At 40.0% G+C, this 20370-nt stretch overlaps 1 protein-coding gene across 4 annotated transcripts in view; it reads right to left on the bottom strand.

Moving 5' to 3' along the window:
* The window catches only part of PARD3B (par-3 family cell polarity regulator beta), a 991411-nt gene that overhangs the window by 410426 nt on the left and 560615 nt on the right, over positions 1 to 20370 (bottom strand). For all 4 annotated transcript variants that reach the window (XM_040984532.1, XM_040984535.1, XM_040984534.1 and 1 more), the window contains 2 exons: positions 8955 to 9125; positions 4598 to 4733 (listed from right to left, as the gene is read on the bottom strand). In XM_040984532.1, the coding sequence (XP_040840466.1) occupies positions 4598 to 4733; positions 8955 to 9125 (307 nt within the window). The remainder of the gene's footprint in view (positions 1 to 4597; positions 4734 to 8954; positions 9126 to 20370) is intronic.

Here is a 20370-nt window from a genome sequence, read left to right as displayed (position 1 = left end):
GAAGCTTATTCTTTTTGTAAAGAATAAGCTGAGTAATATTCCATTATTTGTATGTATCAGTTCTATTATCCATCCTTTCACTGATAAACAACCAGGACAATCCTATATCTTTGCTATTGTGAATAGTCTTGAAATACGTGTGGAATGCAGTTATTCTTTGCATTGCACTATCTTTGTACTCCTCCATTCTGTATAATGGAGGAGTCCAACTAACGTTAGTGAAACTGGGAACCATCATTCAATCTGGTCACGCCTACAAAGTTAGTACTTTATGTGTTACAGAGGAGTGAATGGACACTGCTTCCCAGGGGAGTGCACCTTTGGAATGATACATCAATGCTAGATTCCTCTGTAAGGGTCTTGGGCAAATATGGATCCAGTACAACATGAGAAAGAACCAACTGTTTTATTCGAGATGTGGACACAAGGTAACTCAGTGGGTGATGTCGGGTAGACTTAACGTTCATTCATCTGGGGGTACACTTGCCAAAAGGGAAGGGAAAACAGAAGAGCACAGAGGAGGAGGTGGAAGAAAATGGTCTCCCAAGTGTGTGTAATCCTGGACCTGGGCTGGGGCTGGATTCCTCAGGAAGCACAGGGTGGCTGCGTTTCATCACCCTTCAAATGCACAACAGGCTTTGGCAACCTCCTAGGACACACCTCTCCCCTTCTTACCACCTTGGAACACCACATGTATTCACTATGGACCCAACTAGCAACGCTCAAATACAAATGTGATTTTCCTGGTGCTACAATTTCTACAAATGTTATTTCTAAAAATGCTTTTCTCTGTATAACATCTTGACAGAAATAAAAAAGAAATAATAACCAGGGAACAGTGGGTGGTATAGACTATTATTACAAAAATAGATGGAACACAGAATATCAACATTGGATTCTTAAATATACACAGGAAAGGAAAAAGGGAATAAAATGTTCATGTTTGGATTGTAACAGTTCCTCTCCTCACTAGACACTATACTTCATCAAATTAATATGTTTTCCTACAGGCTCTGCTTTAAGAAGTTGGCAGCGGTGAATCAACATTCAGGTTCCTTAAGACTTGTGATCTGTTAGCCCCTCCCAGGCAGCTGGAACTTAGGAACCTCTCTGTGTTCTCAGAAGCCACAATGCTCACATCTGGAAGAGGTGACCATCATCCAATCCCTCAAGGGTATCATGGTCTTTAACTTGGTTACAATATTTTCCTAAGGTAACAGACCTGTTACCTGTAACAACGTGTCCATGTTTTTGATAGGCTTAACCTTCAAGGGAGGGAAAGAGAGACATCTCCACTTTAAAGAGCGAGCATTTAGAGGAGACAGGGGAAGAACTGGGTTTCCTTATGAGAGGAGGCAGTTAATCTGCATGGTTTTCTCCTGGTGTAAACATTGTTTTGGACTTCTCTGGAGAACAGACAAGCCTCCCTGCGGTAGCCTATGGTCACCTGTGCCTCACAGGTCTTCATCTTTGCAGGAGAGAGATGGAGTCTGAGCATTCAAAGCTGGAGCACATCGTGTTTTTTGAACATGTGCTTTAAGGGATTTCACTTTGTCATCTATGAAGATATAACTTCATACTTTACTTCTTTTTTATTTTATTATTTTATGAGACAGTTCCATATGCTCTCAGATTTCACTTTCCCCTCTCTCCAAATCCCTTCCACCACCCACTAATTCCCCTATGTTATTACAACAGTATAGTCCTTCATAAATTGTCACAAGTCCATGACTCTGCTATTTAAGTGATGACTCTGCTATCCTGACACTGTAGGTATCGACAGTGCCAGAGTTCAGCACCCTTTTGTCAAAGATAGATTTAAGAGTTTCATAGGTCCATAATTTAGCCTGTATCACTCTTTCCTGTGAATCTGCCTGCAGATTCACTCCCTTAGTGGCCACAATGGCCAGAGCCGAGCTAATCCAAAGCCAGGAGCCAGGAGCTTCTTCCAGCTTTCCCATGCAGGTGCCGGATCCAAGGCTTTGCACTGTCCTCGAGCTTTCCAAGCCACGTGCAGGGAGCTGGATAGGAAAAAGGGCTGCTGGGACACAAATCTGTACCTATATGGAATCCTGGCATGTGCAAGGCAAGGACTTTAACCACTAGGCTACTGCACTGGGCATAGCGTCAATATTTTGAGCACCTTGAGGGAACATGCTCAATGTTCTTTGGGATACCTTTGCTATAATTAGGAGTGAAGACCCATACTTAGTCACTGGAGCACAGCTTCCATGAGAAAAAATTTTAAAAGGCCAAATATGGTGATCACATTGACATACAAATTTTGAAAAAACAGGGGAAAAAAGGCTGCTTCTTTCTGGAGGAAACCTGCAGTGCCTTCCACACATTCACCGGCAGTTGTGACTGAAAGCTGCAGAAGCAGGTCAGGCTTAGCTAAGAAAAAAACTTTTAATTTCCTTAGGATGAGAAAAGAAATATTGAGTACTTCTGCAGAAAAAAAACATAATGGAACTAAACAAAACCGACAGCTTGAGATCTGGCTATCATTTGCAGCCCTTGTCTACACTCAGGAGGAACAGTGTTTTTTCCACTTAACTGTTGAATTGCTTGGAGAGGGTTTTTTTTTATTTCTTAGAAAATAAGCTGAAAAGAATCATTGTAAAACTTCACAGAAACATTAAAAAAGGCAGAAGGGAGGGTGGAGACTGGGTGGGAGGGCAAGGTAGGAAGTATCAACATTCTCCTAAAGATGTATGTGTGACTAATACGAATTTGTTCCCATTATATAAATCAAAATATTTTAAACATAGAAACTAATGAAATGTTTTCTCAAAAATTAATAAAGTTGGGCCTGGCAGCATGGCCTAGCGGGTAAAGTTCTCGCCTTGAATGCGCCGGGATCCCATATGGGCGCCAGTTCTAATCCCGGCAGCTCCACTTCCCTTCCAGCTCCCTGCCTGTGGTCTGGGAAAGCAGTCGAGGACAGCCCAAAGCCTTGTGACCCTGCACCCGTGTGGGAGACCCGGAAGAGTTTCCTGGTTCCCAGTGCTCATTTGGGGAGTGAATCATCGGACAGAAGATCTTCCTCTCTGTCTCTCCTCCTCTCTGTATATCTTTGTTATAAAAAGAAAGAAATAAATCTTTAAAAAAATTAATAAAGTTGGAAGGAGGATGAGAGGGAAGGAAAGGAGGGAAGGAAGAAGGCAATGCCATTATGTGCTTAGGATTATATCTATAATACATATTGAATGTGTTAAAAACTAATTTTTAATTAAAAATAATTAACTTGTTAATAAGAAAACAAAAGAATCCTCAAAAATGAAGGTCAGCTACTAACAAAACATGCTTACTATCATGAAAAGACTTCCACAGCAGTATCAAGGGAGGCAGGCTTTTTGTGCGGTGTTTGGTGTCTTCCACGCGTCTGGACTCATGTTCCAGTCTGGCTTATCATTCCAGTTACGTACTAACATGCATGTTGGAAGGCAATCAATGATGATTGAAAACGTTGGTCCTTGTCACCCACATGAGAGACCCAGGCTGAGTCCTGGGCTCCTGGCTGCCTCCTCATCCATCCCTGGCTGGTGCAGGCACTTGGAGAACGAGTCCATTTCTCTGCCTCTGTCTGCTCTCATTGTCTCTCTACATAAAAATTGCATGCATACATACACACATGCATCCATACATGTATATGTATAGTTTAACAAAGCCAGTGTAAGCCACTGAGAATTCTTGGGTGACACCCAAGTTTTTTACATCTAGAACACTACTAGAAAAAAAAATATGACCTATACCAGATAATAAGGGGAAGAGAGCATGGCAAAATAACAGAGCATTCCATTCATCACATAGCAGTCTTCGGTCATGGCATTTAGCAACTTACTAACCTCATCTTAGACTCAAGCATAAACTTATGAATCATATCATGATCACTTTGTGGTTTGATACAAGACCATACTTTATTTTTTTATTATTATTATTTTTTTTATTGGAAAGGCGGATATACAGAGAAGAGAGACAGAGAGGAAGATCTTCCGTCCGATGATTCACTCCCCAAGTGAGCACAATGGCCAATGCTATGCCGGTCCGAAGCCAGGAGCCTCTTCCGGGTCTCCTACACGGGTGCAGGGTCCTAAAGCTTTGGGCCACCCTCCACTGCTTTCCTGGGCCCCAGGCAGGGAGCTGGAAGGGAAGCGGGGCTGCCGGGATAGAACTGGCGCCCATATGGGATCTTGGGCGTGCAAGGCGAGGACCTTAACCACTGCGCCACTGCGCCGGGCCCCATCCTTTATTTTTTAAGTTCAGTATTTAGTATCTTACAGTATTAGATCTTAAGTAGGAGTAACAGCTTGCCATCATTGATTCCCCAGTCATGGTTTGTTTTATACATAACCCTACATGTTTGGGGCAGCAAGCACAAAAACTGTCACTTCCACTGGAGGCCCTGCCAGGAATTGGATTCCCAAGTTCTGAGTCAGCACTCCCACCCATTTCTCAGTGTTCATGTCTGTAAGCTACAAAGTCTGTACTTTGTGTAATTAGCTTGCTCTGCCACTCTTTTTTTTTTTTTTTCAGGAAACTTTGTTTGATTTCCTCTTATCCCATTTGCAATAGGCAAAACCGAATGGACACATACCTCTTTGTCTGTCTTGTGGGCTGTATGTGCTAAACGGTTGCAGTGGACTGCTGTCATTTCGCCTCAAGGTGGTCATCCCAGCATTTTGACAGTTCTCAAGGCCTGGTTTGGAGAATGCCCCACTCTCTGCAGGCTCCTAAGAGATGAAAATTAAAATTACATTTACTTTTAAAAGTTTGTTTCTAACTTGGTCAACTGAAAGAAAATGACCAGTTTATGAAGGATGCTGTAAGTCTATTGCATGTAAGTTCTCAATCACAGAAAGTAAAAATGACCCCATCAGTTCAACTATCTTTGAATCTAAAGTAACAACAACAACAGCGATACTAACAATGTAGTTCTAATGATTAAAGTGCTGGTAGTCAACAAAACAGAGGATTAACTTAATGATTCTTTTCCCTACTTACAACTGGCTTCTTTCAAATTCTCCTCCATCTGGGAGTACAGCTTGTGGCAGTGTCAACATAAGAAGCTAGATCATGCCAAAGGGTGTTTCTCTGCCAAGCAGCTAGTTCCTTTCTCCCTGTGACTATGTGCATATGCTAGAGGACAAGTCAGAATCCACACAATTTGTCACTGTAAGGCCATGAGTGTGCCCCACTGTAGACTCAGCTCTCTGGCCAGGAGCTAAAACAAACTGCAGGCCAATGCCAGGTTCTTGGTTCTTCTGACTGGTCTTCCCCCATTGCCACTCCCCCATATTTACACTGTCTACTTTGACTACCCATATATAAAGTCAGTTTCTTTCAAACTGTGCATTCAGGAGAGCCCAACAAGCCACAGGTGGAGAAGGGATAAGAAATAGCAGGTAACAGTTCATAACCCTTCAGTTATTTTTTATTGATTGATTGATTAATTTTTTTAAAAAAGGCACAGAGAACTAGATTTGCTTTCGTTCATATTATTTGTCTCCCCAACAGATTTCAAGGAACTAAATAATTGGAAAACTATTTTATGACCATTCCCTTGACCATTCATGAGAGCAACATGCCAAAAACAAGAACACAAATCAGATTCCCAAAGCTCTTTCCTTCTAAAAAACAAAACAAAACAAAACAAAAAACAGGCATTTGGTTAACACAGTCATTTGGTTTGCAATTTTCCTCTGTGTTATAAAATTCAGTTCCTACCTAGTTAAGCCAAACACTTAAAATATTGCCTTTATGCATTCTTAATAATTAAGACACTTTCAGTTGTTAGAGATTCTTTTATTTTGGTGAGGGCTCGGAACATGATCCCCAGACGCCATGATGCATTTTGTTTCTATGCTGCTAGTCCAACAGAGCCTGTTACAGGAATCAAGCTGCTCCTCCACTGAGTCTGGAGCCCTTGCAGACAGGAGAAGGAGGACGTGCCTTGCAATACCTAGTGTCTTGATTTAACAATAAGAACAAGAACAAAAATATTTCTTTCCTGTTTTCTCAGCTCTTTGATAAATGACACAATCGATATCCCAACAACTGATCAGTAACCAGCCTAATTAAAGTATTCAGCCTGTAAAATAGAGCTGTCGTGCAGCCCTCCATTAGTGTCCCAGCCAATAAAAAATATAATGGATTTTTAAACATATTCTGCTTCTACCAAGATGAGCTTGGCGGCAGGGAGGAAAATGTTTTGGGGAAGGGAAAAGCAAAACCAGGTCATAACCCATTTTTTAATACCAAGTCTCTAGGCTCAAATAGAATTACAATTGAACCTCAAGCTCATCCTTTGAAAAACATGTTTCTGTTTAAAACGATTTTGATTCAATCAAGGGCTCATTATGAATTCTTTACAAGGTTCTCATCAAAACTGTTTATGTACCTTGTACATCTGGGTAATGTGGAGGGGAAAAAAACCAATAACTGCGTATTTTGACTTTTCCCAAGTATCTCCTTCAGATTTTTAAAATTTCATTATAATGTTGAAACAATCATTTTGGTATTCTTGTCAAATCTAACTATTTGATTTACTCGGATGTCTGAGCAATATTGCGACCTTTTTTAAGGTTGTGGATGCTTTTTTGTTGTACCAGAGGGCAACTGCTATTCCACAGGGGGATACACCAAAGGCATGAGCACACAACAAATACCTTGACACACTACAACACAGACTTGGGAGATCAAATAGCTGTCTTTTTTTTCAATTTAATAAAGATACCCTGCACATTGGTTTGCTGTCTTTATAAGAAACGATGCTCTTTAATCTTTACGGGTAGCACAGCGATTCTCACCAGCTGAGAGTCAAATGCTTGCTCATTCCCCATGGAAATCATGTAAATATTAGAGAAACTAAAAATGGATCTTTGGTAATGTCCTTATAAAAATTGCTTTTTGCCCCAGTTTTTATTCCCGATCGATTCCTTGGTGAGGGGACTCTGCTAACCAGACTGCTCAGGATGGACAATGAACTGAGTTTGGTACTTTGTTTGGATGGGATGATGTGAATCTATCCCACAGCGTAGACAGCAATGCATCATAACACCCGCCCACTGGCATTCTCACATATTCCAGGGAAAGAAAGGAAATTAAGAAAGAAAGGTGGGGGCGTAATGAACATACAGAGCCATAGGCAGCGATTTGTTGATTTGTTTTTGTTATTTGTGCCAGTATGGTACTCAGGAGCACCATGTTCCAGATTTTTCTATTACTTGAGGTATCGTTATTTAGAGAAATCTTAAAAGAGCTGTAAAGTTTGGAAGGGATAACTAAGCCTTACAGGAGGCCATCCTTCCAACTCCTTGCAGCAGATGGGTTCCATGGGGTCCCGGGACACTAGAGTAAGGACCAAATTAGACCAGATGGAATCACTTCTCTGAAAGCTGTAGGTAAGAGCATTATAACTATGTACCTAAGGAAGTCCTATTAAATATTCATGGAAGATTCTGTCACTTAAGAAGATGCAAATGTTGAAAATGAGTTCCTTCATTACATATAGTCTCTAGTAATTGGCCAATTTACATTGATTATATCTACAAGGTTATGTACATAGGAGTTTAAAAGGTATAGCTATTCTTTTCCAACAGCTGATAACAAAATAACATGTGGTTTATAACTTTACTGCTCAAGTTTGTTCTTCCAGATAAAGTAAATCTCAAATGCATTTGTTTTCACTGACTTAAATGTATTTATTTTCTTCTATTTACTGGGACTCGCAATCCACTAAAACATAAAACAGACAAAAATTTCTGTTTTCTACAAAGACTGCAGTACTCAAGCATGTAAAAGAGGAAAGCGCATTCAAAAAGTTCATGGAAAATGCTATCATGAAAAAAAACTATATGGTGATTTCAGGAAATCTCTGAGCCAAAGTAAACTAATCTTTTATTTCCACGTTCTGCAAATGTTTTGAAATATTCTCTTATGTAGTTGCATAGTCAGGAAATTATAAATCCAGGATTTAAATACAAGAAATCCAAAATTTCAGTGCCCAAGCTTTGAACTACTGAGCCCTCATACAATATTATTGTGGAATTTGACAACACTTTCATTTTATTTTCCAGTTTAACTTATTGTTTTGAAATTAAACTACTGGCTTTAATAGTATTCTGTCTTCACTTTGCATGTTTTTTATAGTATGCAAGCATACTTTGGCCTTGGAGAATATCCTGATGTAATAACTCATGATTTGCTCATACTTTTCTTAAATTTAAGGCCTATTAACTTTTTATTCTTATCTTTTAAAAAATCAATGCATAATACATAAGAGAAAATATTTTAGGAATATTTTATATTCACTATTCGTATGTAACTGAAATATTTAGGAATATTAAAATTCAAGAATGTTTCATGATGATACTTTATATGTAGGTGAAAATATTCCTAACAAAAGAAATCATGAAAAAATATTTCAAGAGCAAAGAATTTTATATATATTTCAGAACATGAAACAAGCAGCTTGCTTAATAGATCACATTAGTGCAGTCTTGAGTCTATATTAGTTATGAGCATATTATAGAGAAAATGACAGAGAATTGATTGTGTAACTGTGATTTCCATATTATACATTTTACACACCTGATTGGAACCTACCCAAGGTGTGGACAGTGCTAACACATCAAGCAAAATCACATATAAAAGTGTTTAGAAGTAAGTGTGGAACATTAGGAATTTCTGAGGTGAAAGAAAAAAATCCTAGAATATACAGGCCTGTTAGATTTGATGCATGGTTTAGTTCTTATGCACATTTTTACAACTTCTAGTTATGTTTAAAATATATAACCACTTGTTCCCCACATAAATCAGAGTCCTTATGGGCATATTTATCCCAATTTCAGAGCCAATCTGAGTCGAGTCTAGAGACCATAGTAGAAACGAGAGTCTGCCTATTTGGCTGGCCACTTGAGCAGTTTGCTGAGGACAATCAAGATGTGCATTACCTCTGGGGGTCTCTCTGGCCTCCTAAGGATCACCAACTGGATCATTCCTCGGATGTTTCCTTCCATGGACATGGAGCGTCTAAGTGTTTCCATAGCCTCGTGGTTAGACTTTCCCAAAAGAGATTCCCCATTAACTGCAATCAGCTGGTCATTCATTCTCAGCCGACCGTCCTAAGACGGAGTGGGAGAAAAGAAAAAACACCATTAAACAAAGAAAAGCATGGTGATGACATGAGCCTCTTTCAACAAAAAATCCACATTTAAATATGAAAAAAATAGCTATTAGGAATGACTTATTTTCCATGTCTCAAAAAGGTTCTGTAGCTTATCAAATAGTCACACATATTAACAACAATGATTTGCGTGAGAGTATTTTTTAGATACTTTATAGCTGTGAATTGCAATAATTTAGACATTTGTGTAATAACTTTTACCAAAGTCTTTGGTAAGCATACTAATCTAGCTTGATTGTGTCCGTTGGTGTGGAAAGGAACACGTTGCTGACTTGGGGGAAGGGAGTTTGGGAACCAAGGTAGGCAAATCTGAAATGAGAGCTTGCATTTGTAGGCACAGAGAGACACTGTTACATATCATGTGCTTGATAGCAGTAATTTGTCCTATTCCTACATTTAGTGGCCAGCTCTACTGGAGCAGTGTAAGAAATAACTCCTCATACAATTTTTTCCTAACACAATCACATGGCTGCATGTCTGTCGAAGAACAGAGTGTGTAGTCAAGGACGACCCACCCTGATGTCTCCTAGCAGAAAATCTTGGCAGAGGGGATGGCAGCTTTACAGAGAGCCTACAACCTTCACTACTATCCCCAGCATCTTCTAGAAGAAATACTACTTATTATAAAGATGAAAAGAACCTTGAGATGTGGAGAGGCAACTGAGACTCTCATCAAAGTCACATAGGGCGTTAATCATTTTCAGCCAAAAGTCCCTCAGTAGCGGTGGCGGTGGGGGAGGGGGGTGTCCTCTGATGACAGAAAACAACTGGGATGGAAGCTCTACCTGCAAAGAACTTGAGGGCCCATGATGCATCTCCCACACAGGCAGCCTGGGGAGACAGGTGTGTGGCATGGTGGAAGTCAGACTGGAGAGACCAGCCCTACTTCTGGTTTGTACTTAATGGAAAGTTCTTGCTGGGTAACACAGGCACAGTTAGGAATGTTGGACTGCTACGGCTAGTACATTTGACAGAAATAATGATGGGTGTGTTTAATAGTTTACCTATCTGGAGGAATCTTCCACATATGATCCCTAGCTATTCTGGTGGTCCCAAGAATTAAAACAGACTCCTGTTCTAATAAATGTTTTATAGAAAGTGAAACTGAGGAAATGAGATTATATAAATTGCCCCAGGTCACAAATAAATTAGTGAAACCAATGGACTTAAGTTGAGGTTTTATGAATTTCAGCTCTTCATTCTCTTGACTACAACCCCCTTTGCTACTCAACACAACACTTCAGTGACACAACACCAAAACAGCTAAGGAAAAGACATGAGGGAGATTTTGTGGAGACACGGACTCAACAAATGGCATGTGAAAGAAAAAAATCTGGCTAAACATGGGAAAAGCAGGTGTATGATAATCACTGAAAGCCAATCACATAGCTTTGAGAGCAAAGGCTGTGGACAAATTGGTGAACTTGGACTGATGCAGTCGCAGGTGGTTAGAGGGAGTTCTGCTCACAGCAGTGCAAGGGAGCTAGCAGCAGTCCCAGGAAGCTAATGCTTTCTAGGAGACACACTACCTACGCCACCTGCTGGAGGGGTGAAAGCCAGTTGGACTGGGGGGTACACCACAGGAAGTGCACTCCCACTTGAGGAGGAAATTGAGATAGCAAGGCAAAGGGATCAAGAGAGAAGAATTCAGACTCAGAGATATAAACCATTTAAGTGGTCTGCCTCGGCACAGTTTAATACCCCCTCCCTTCTTTTTGCTTTCCCACTTCACTTAACCTTTACCCTAATTTGGAGCAAGTCTGGAAATGAGATTTACAGGAAAGGCCAACAAGAAAGAAATCTCTTTGTTTCTGTTATCCAATTCTAAGTGAGACACATGAAAGAATAAGATGACAGGAAACTGGTAAATACCAAAACAATCTTAATGGTTTAATCACATGAAATGAGGTATGCAAGCAGAGAAGTTGCTCTTTTCTCTTTGGTTACATGATCCAAAAGGGACTACTGCGCTGAATTTTGCTACTAAAAATAGTTTCAGGAAAACTGGGAGACTGATGTATGGCTTTTAAAGAGAATGGGGAAGTGCAAGAGTTGAATCAAGATCCTATTCCTCTTAACAGGAAATGAAATGTGTGTTTGGATTTGTAGCAATTTAGTCTTAGCAGGAACTCTCATCCACTGTGACAGAAGGAAGAAAGATGGAGATTGCGACAGGAGCATCTCCAGTGATGGAGCGGATGACTGAGTCCCCCTTGGTCTCCTCTTGCGAACCTTCCATCTGAAAAAGGTGTCAAGATCAGGGCGAAAAGGTGGATGAGAGATAAGGTAAGAATGTAAGGTAAGAGGAGCATCGTTTGTAAAAGCTCTTACAAACAGCTATTAAGCATAATATATTTGTGTGTGTGTGTGTTTTATTTTCAGCTGTAATCTAAGTCTCAGGCATGTAAAATCACATGTTTACTCTAACAAAGTTCAAAAACAAAAAAGACAATTCAGGTCACCCAGGGCAGCTGGGCCTTTTTTTTTCAGTGACATTTACATTCATCACAAGCGTCACTGGAGAGTTGTGGATATCATAAAAATCCACACCCCCTCGTTTGCAGGTCCAGCTGATGTGTTGCTATTGGTGTGTGCTTTTTCCTTATAAGATAAATGATGGGCAATTCCATTAATGGTGATGCCAGTAAGTACCACGTTGTCTTAACATTGAGAATATAATCACAGAGTTTAGAGCTGGAAGGGTGCTCAGAGGTCATCTCATCCGATTTCTGAATAATGCGATGGCCAAAGTGGATGAGAAGCATTTATCGAACACCTAGTAAGAGAGGGTACTGCCACATACATTAGGACTTAATCATCAAGTTCAACTCAGAAGTGGAACAGAAAAACCCAAGTCCTGAATTTTACATTCAACCATTCTGTCTTCTGCATAGATAACAAAGACTGCCTCCCTTGGGGTACTACTAGTTCAAGGGGGGAAGAAAAAGAAGTGTAAAAGCAGAAGGGACAATAGTCCACCAGATGTCTCCTGGAAGGGAATATTGTATGACATTCAGAAACACACCTTCTCTGAACCTGCAAGGGAGTAGCAGAACCCTGGAGGGAAATAGGCCCTGTTTATCTAGACATGAGCAAAGGTGGAGATCGGTCAATGACAAGTTCATTCCTCAAAAATCATCAAATATCCTCAAAAATTGTATATGTCCTTTATTCTTTGAAATCATTTTAACCAAGGAAGTTAACAAGCCATGGTTTTATTTTTCCCCTATCATGTTCAAGTTAACACTTAAGTGTGAGCATACTGATTCTCAACTGATTTTAAATAAAATGAAGACAATTAAATGACCCCCTTCTTTCCTAGCTTACTCCCAATCCTACCCCTCATCAAAATATCTCAACCAGACTCTGCATTTGGTATCCCTCCTAAACAACTTTGTCCATATTCAAGCTAGAAAGTGAAGGAAAGAAAAACATTTTGAAAATGCAAGAACCACCAAGTGAGAATTAAAAGACTTTTCCGCAGGGCACATGAAGACAGACAAAAGTGATGTGAGAGATTTCTCCATGTGCTGGGTGGCCCTTGAGTCTCATCAGCCATGCCTGGATGTATGGTGGTAGGGAGAGGGCCACAGATCAGACACCTGGGAACTGAGCACATAGCACACACCTCTCCTCACACAAGGGTTGGCATGCATTCTCTCATTCCTTTCTGACAAACAGCCAATGGTATAAAACTACTCTTCACTACTTAAAAAACATTAAAGTAAAGCCTCAGAGAAAATAAATGCCTCGCCCAAGAGTCCTGTCCCGGTCAAGCCTCCTTTCCTCTGAAATTAAAGACATATACTTACTAGGCTAGGCTGCTTCTAAAATATTTCAGAGATAAAGGCTCAATTATTACAGATACTAATGAGTTGCTATTCCGTGAACTGGCTGTGCTAAATCCTTTCTCCATTACAGACATTTTCCCTTTACAACAGCCCCATGCATTCAATAAAAGTAGCACCTGAGGCTCAGAGGGGTTAGAATTGCTATAAGTCAATTCTCTAAGAGCAGGTGTGAATGTCTGGGTTGCTCTAGGGTCCCAGGTTTTCAACTAGTTCACTATATGGGTTCCTAGACACTTAGGAGAAGCTAGTAAAAGCTACAGACACTCATTTGTTTTTTTTTTTAATTTATTTTTATTATTTTTTCATTGGAAAGGCAGATATACAGAGAGGAGAGACAGAGAGGAAGATCTTCCGTCCGATGATTCACTCCCCAAGTGAGCGCAACGGGCCCATACTATGCCGATCCGAAGCCAGGAGCCTCTTCCGGGTCTCCTGTGCGGGTGCAGGTTCCCAAAGCTTTGGGCCGTCCTCGACTGCTTTCCCAGGCCACAGGCAGGGAGCTGGAAGGGAAGCGGGGCTGCCAGGATTAGAACCAGCGCCCATATGGGATCCCGGGTGTGCAAGGCGAGGACCTTTAACCACTTGCGCCACGGCGCCGGGCCCCCTGACACTCATTTGTAAAACAGATATTTAGATCAGTTTCTCTCCAACTGCATGCACACGAGGAAAGGTAATTCTTTGTAGGGAGGCAGCATCACACCTGTGTTAAGATTTTCCATTTGCCCTAGTAAGCACACGTGTGGATTCTAGGGGATTTTGGGTTCTGTTCATTCAACCATGTGGGACTTGGTGTCCAAGTGCTACCTCTGCCATCATTTCTGGTGGCAGTGCCTCACTTTATCCACTTCTCTTGGTCATTTTGTAAAATATTTATTTATTTTTATTGGAAAGTCAGATATACAGAGAGGAGGAGAGACAGAGAAGATCTTCCAACTGCTGAATCACTCCCCAAGTGGTCACAACGGCTGGAGCTGAGCCAATCTGAAACCAGGTGACTGGAGCTTCTTCTGGGTCTCCCATGCAGGTGCAAGATCCCAAGGCTTTAGGCCTTCCTTGACTGCTTTCCCAGTCCACAAACAGGGAGCTGGATGGGAAGTGCAGCTGCCAGGATTAGAACTGGTGCCTATATGGGATCCTGGGTGCATGTAAGGCAAGGACTTTAGCCACTTGGCTACTGTGCTGGGCCCTCTCTTGGTCAAGTTTAGGTAGGATTCTTATTTCCAAGTTCTACTAGACAAAGAGGGGACAGTAAGAAAAAGTCCAAGGCAAAGAGCTGGTCTTGGCAGAATGTGAGAGGAGCATTGAGAGGCAGGCTGGCGTTCCCAGAGATATCTGGCTCGGGCCTACAGCCAGTCTACATTAGTCTCGGGTGTTGAAAGAATTAATCACGACCAGATGTTGGCTCTTGCCTCTGCAAATTTCTAACAGGACCCTCAGTAAGGCCTTCTGGGATATTATCAACACCTAAAGCCCAAATCTGAAAGTCTGACTTCAGGGTCCCATAGCAGGCATTCCCAGGAGTAGGGTGGGATTCCAGGAAAGAAGCCACCTGACTGCGAGAGTGGAATGTCCTGAACAAATCCTTCTCGAAGCCTTAATGTCACTTGCTGACATCTGCCTACAATATTTCTGAATAAAAAAGGAAAACAACACCAACCTAGTGCAGAAACTCACATTCGAGATGGGACTCATTTGACTTCATTTGAAAATAGCAATAATGAAAGACAGCCATGAATCCAGCTTTCTAAAGCACCGTTTTCAAGCACAGTAGTGGCAGCAACCACCATGGCAAGGCCTGAAGCCCATCAGTGTTATTTACAGAGTCATGATTTACTGTTAGCAAAACGCTGTGCATCACCTGTCCCAAACCTAGTGGGCTGAGGAGCGCCTCTCTTCCCAAATCAGGGTCCAGTTTTCCAGGGATGGCTGACTGCATGCCAATGTGCCCACAGGGTCATTTTACCATTTTTTACTACGATTTAAAATGCCTTGTGTTCTTTCTTATCCATTGAATATGTGCTTGTTCTCCAAAACAAGGCGCTGTCATGACCTCCCCTTCCAAATTTTTTCTGCAGGTGGAATTAATTGCTTCCTCATCTCAGTATCTGTGTCACTGCTCACACTTGTCAATACAGTCCTTGTATCAGATGAGTTGGGTGTGTGTGTACTTATATAATGTATTATGCCAGTAGCTTCCTAGATCATGGGAGTAGTTGTGGTACTCACTATATTGTATAACTTAGCTTAGATGTGTCAGCAAAGCCTGATACAGTGAAAACATTTTGAGTCTGATGCTGGATGTATGTTTTGCTTACAATGAACACATTCTTGAACTTACAAACAGGAACTACTTGAAGATTCATGAACCCAGGCTGGCTTGGATTTCCCAGCAGCTATTCAGTAAAGCTTAATTCTTTAAGTGAAGCTTCATTCCTTTTTGTGTTCTGGCCCTATATCCACTTATTCAACTGTCATAAAACTTTCAATTTATTTATCTAATTCAGTTATCATCTTAAGAGCCTCATTGCACTTCCATGTAGCAAGCCAGTAGGAAGCCACAGCAGTGTATCACCAATGGAATCTTTAGCTTTTTCTTTTTTTTTCCTCTCTCTTTTTTCCGGAGGCGGGGGGGGCGGGAGGAGGGACAGATGGAGGAGGGCAGCTAACTAAAAGGTACTTTTTTAGAGCATTAGGACATTCATAATCAAAGCCGCTCTGCTATAACACTTTCAAAGTGTATATTATGATCCATTTCATTTTAAATTCCTTCTGGAAAGATGTGGATCATAAATAAATACATTATAATGTAGAACCTCTACTATGGCCATACTGCTTCTTATAAATTTCCTTGGCAAGAAAATTTGAGAAGCACTTAGAATCATCAGAAATATTCACTGGCCTACAGTGCAGTAATAACACTCTGTAGTTGTTCCACGTTTTTTCTGTTTCCTGTCATTTCAGTTTCCTTTCCAACCCTTGCTATCTCTTCCCTGGCTTTTGTTCTTAATTTACTTCGGCCTAGAAAACCAGATGAAAAAAAAGGCTTGTTAAAGCAAATGTGCTATATACAAATCAAGAAAATTCTGCAGGAACACCTAACTAGATTAGGACCTTGGAGTCCTTTGCCATGTATTTAAAATGACCGTATCTACTTGCTATTGTTTGTTAGACATAGTACTGACATTGGTGTTAATATTGCTTAAAATCAGCCACCAGAAAAAGAAACCAAGCCAGAGTACATAGAATAAAATTCTGACCAAAGTATAAACTCAGCATAAATGATTCAAATACGCATGATGAAAATGATAACTTTTTAGGGAAAGGTGCTATTTTCAGAGCTAAAGCACCATCATTCTGATGAAAAAATCAAAAACTTTATAGCACAACCTTTTAATTTAGGAAAACCAACTCCTATTTTTTCAAATCCACCTAAACAAAGTCTGACATACTTATTCATGGAATGTAGAAATAAAATGTTTTAATTAGCAAATATAAATGTGTTTATATTTACATCTTCATTCATGAAATAAAACTGCTAAAATCATAAAAAAGCAATGATACTGATATTGAAAGATTTTAAGTCATGTATTTTAATTTCTCCTGCTGAAAATTCATAAATAAGGAATAATAACTATATGATTTAATGCATATGAGAATGTTCAGTGTTTTGAAAAAAGAAATTGCTAAGAAATGCAGTTACCTTACATCCAAGCAAAACCTTTTCTAAGATAAAATTCTTTCCAGTCCACCTCCCCACCCCAAGTTAAGTTCCTATGATCAACTGTCTCTAAAATACATCACAACTGGCAAGGGATGGAATGCTACAGTTGGCTTTACGTAGCTGAGGATTTGCAATGGAGCTCGTTATAAATCCAAATACAAACTGCCGGGTCCTTCTGACAAAGACAAAAGCTCTGAAGACACTGATAACAACAGAGATCCCCAAAGGTCTCCCACTAGTGGAAAAGATGACCAATTTTCAGCAAAACACAAAAGAAATCCTTTAACGCTAATGTTCCTTATAAAGCTATCCCTTTTATCTTCCTTTGAATTCATTAATTATGGATATGTTACATGATTTATAGATACCGGCAGAGGTCAGAAGTAGAAGCTGCTCACACTGGAAACTATGGACTCTGCTAAGAGACTGGACTGTGGTTAAACATGCGCCATGACAGAGAGACCGGAGACTGGGCATCAGGTGCCATGTTCTCGAATATTCTAGAATTGCTCTCAGTCTCCCCAATTCCCAGAATACACTCATTTATAAAATATTGGAGTCATCCATATTTGGCAAAGATTCTATTACTAAAATAGTGTAGATAATAAAATTCTGTGTCATTTAAAAGGAGCATCTCAAGTTGACTAACCGCACAAAAATCAAATTACTTAAATTATGTCTGTTCTATATTCTGAGTGCATGCATTTGCAATTAGCTATGTCAGGCATTTTTCATTCATTTAATTTCATCATCATCAAGTAGTATTTATTCACAAACCTGGTTAATTAATAACAGATATTTTTAAATTCATTCTTTCCTATTTAAGATCTCTTAAAGAATCTATCTGACACATTACATTTTCCCCTTAACAAAAGTTTCGTTTAAATTTTTCATTTTATCTTGTTGTTTCAAGGTTTCAATAGGACATATTCTACTCACGAAATCAGTACACAGAAGTCAAGAATGACACCCAAAGTAGTGCACCAAACCCTAAGGAATATTTATGTTTCCTACAGTGCGTTAACAACTTACCTAAAATTTCAAAGCTGTATGTTTTTTTTCTAAGAATGATTAATACAAAAACAGCTTAAATATGAGTATAATCAATAGACAGAACATGCATTTTCTCCTTTAAAAATGCCCACAATAAAACAGTTCAAGGCAAAGGAAATTCTTGCAAAAAATAAATAAATAAAGCCTCTCATCTCAGAATTCAAAATGTTCAACAAATAAGTGAAACAATATCTGAGCTCTTCAAATTATCAGTAAAAGTGTATCTGTAGGGCCCGGCGCGGTGGCGCAAGTGGTTAAAGGTCCTTGCCTTGCACGCCCAAGATCCATATGGGCACCGGTTCTAATCCCGGCAGCCCCGCTTCCCATCCAGCTCCCTGCCTGTGGCCCGGGAAAGCAGTCGAAGACGGCCCAAAGCTTTGGGACCCTGCACCTGTGTGGGAGACCCGGAAGAGGCTCACTTGGGGAGTGAATCATCGGATGGAAGATCTTCCTCTCTGTCTCTCCTCTCTGTATATCTGCCTTTCCAATAAAAATTAAAAAAAATAAATCTTTAAAAAATAAAAAGAAAGTGTATCTGTGCATCCTGGAGAATATGGAAATGTGGATCTGGTAAAAGGCTACTTATTAGGATATTTTTTTCTAACTGTAATAGATAATATTTTACTTTATTTAACAGCAGTTAGATGTTACTTTAAATTACAACCACAAGCGTGAGGCTTTACAAAATTACCTTTGTGGGTCATGTGCTTTTATTCCATAATCCTTCTCAGCTTAGAAAAATTTAACAAATATACTTCTATTTATTACTCTCACCACCACCCCCGTGCTGCACCACCAAGAAATTAAACTATACTTCAGGAACAAACACATAAAAAATGAAAGAAAGTAAAAGGAAACTATAAACTTATAATACATGCTGTTGCATAAACATATTAGGATCTATGATATAAAAAGTCATATTGCACTGTCATGATCAGAGGCCACTTGGACTGTATGTTTAGAAGCAGAGCCAGAAAGTTGGGATCGTCAAAAAGCATTGTATGCCAAGTAAGCTTTCAATTGCCAAGTGCTGGAGGTCTGACACATAAAGAGTTTCCAGGTTTAATTTTTTTTTTAATTTGTTATAGAGATCCATGCAAAAAAGGAGAGAGATTGAGAGAGAGAGAGAGAGATATGCTTGACTTTCCAAATACCTGCAAGGGACATTCCTGAACACTGGGACATTAGGAACACAGTCCAGGACTTTTGTATGGTGGCAGAGATGAAACGCTTAAACTACCACTATTGCCTCCCATAGTCTAGAGCTAGTCAGCAGCTGGAGTAGGGCATCAAATTCAGGCATTCTGAAGTGGGATGTAGGTAACTTAACCAACCTCTTCAGTACTAGTTCAAGTGATCACCCTCGGGCTTTATTTCTTGAGAAGTAGAAGCAATAGTAAATATTAAGATGAGATGAAACATGTGGATAAATCTGAAAAAGGCAAAAATATCCCGTTTCCCCTTAGTGATTCAGGGACTCACTTCCAAGAGAGCATTCATCCTACAGTAACTGAATGCTGTGATTTTCAAACAGACACTTAACATGCTTATTAGAAATAATTCAGAAAGAGATGAAAGGATTACACACAGTAGCCTGAGAGGTTAGAGAAAAAGAGGCCCTCAGTTAGAGTTCCAGTCATTCAGGGGTCTTGCATTTGGCAGGTAGCTGCCTGTCTTTGTTTATATCAGCAGAAACCCCTAGGAACACAGGAGCGTGTGGAATCCACAGGAAGAATTGGCCGTACTTTTCAAAGTAGTTTAGTTTTCACAAATCCACCTTCCCTAAAGGCAAAAACATCTTGAGAACCAATTAGTGGTAAGAAGGACCAGAAGAGATAGATTGTGCTCTGGCAGAAAGATAATTCTTTTGATTTCAGATAAAAACTTAGGGCCAGATGCTCAGGTGGATGTTCCTGGGCTTTATCTCCACATTTCCCTGTGGACACTGCAGTCTGGCATATTTGTATCTTCTCAACAGGTGCAGCAAAGGCCCAAAACAATTTTATAAGACATAATCCTGAACTATAGAACAGGTTGCCGTTTTCTGAAGAGTTACAGTAGATTATCAGAACAGAAGAAGGCGGGTAGAAAACCACTTTCTCTTCCTCTCAGTTTCATCAGACTTCTTGTGAGCCAAACTTGGATTCTTACCCTTTAGGCTGTAAAAAGCAAACAAGACAAATGGATGCTAAACAGTCACAACAAGGCCAAATTCATGATTGATGTCTTGCACTGTTTAAGATCAGCTATAAATATGCTGTCCAGTGGTTTTTAATGGTGTGATTGTCTGACTCAGCAGACCAGTGTCAGGAAAGAAATTTACATAAATGGAAAGTGAAACCTTTCTATAAGAAACAGGACTGTTAGAACTGCTTAGGTAAGGAGCTACTCACTCGCACAAACATGTCTATACATATTAAACCTGCCTGCTGGTATCTGCTTGAGCTTAAGTTATTGCCCATAAAAAAAGCAAAGATGTTTGCTTTTAATTTCCAAAAAGTCATCTCAGTTTTGACTTTACCTGGAATGAATTCTGCAAATAGAGCTGTCATTAGAAA

The sequence above is a fragment of the Ochotona curzoniae genome, unplaced genomic scaffold, assembly GCF_017591425.1.
Source record: "Ochotona curzoniae isolate NIBS_2020 unplaced genomic scaffold, NIBS_Ocur_1.0 contig_4148, whole genome shotgun sequence".
Lineage (NCBI taxonomy): Eukaryota > Metazoa > Chordata > Mammalia > Lagomorpha > Ochotonidae > Ochotona > Ochotona curzoniae.
Note: the sequence above shows the minus strand (reverse complement) of the source record. Positions and strands in the feature narration are given on the sequence as shown.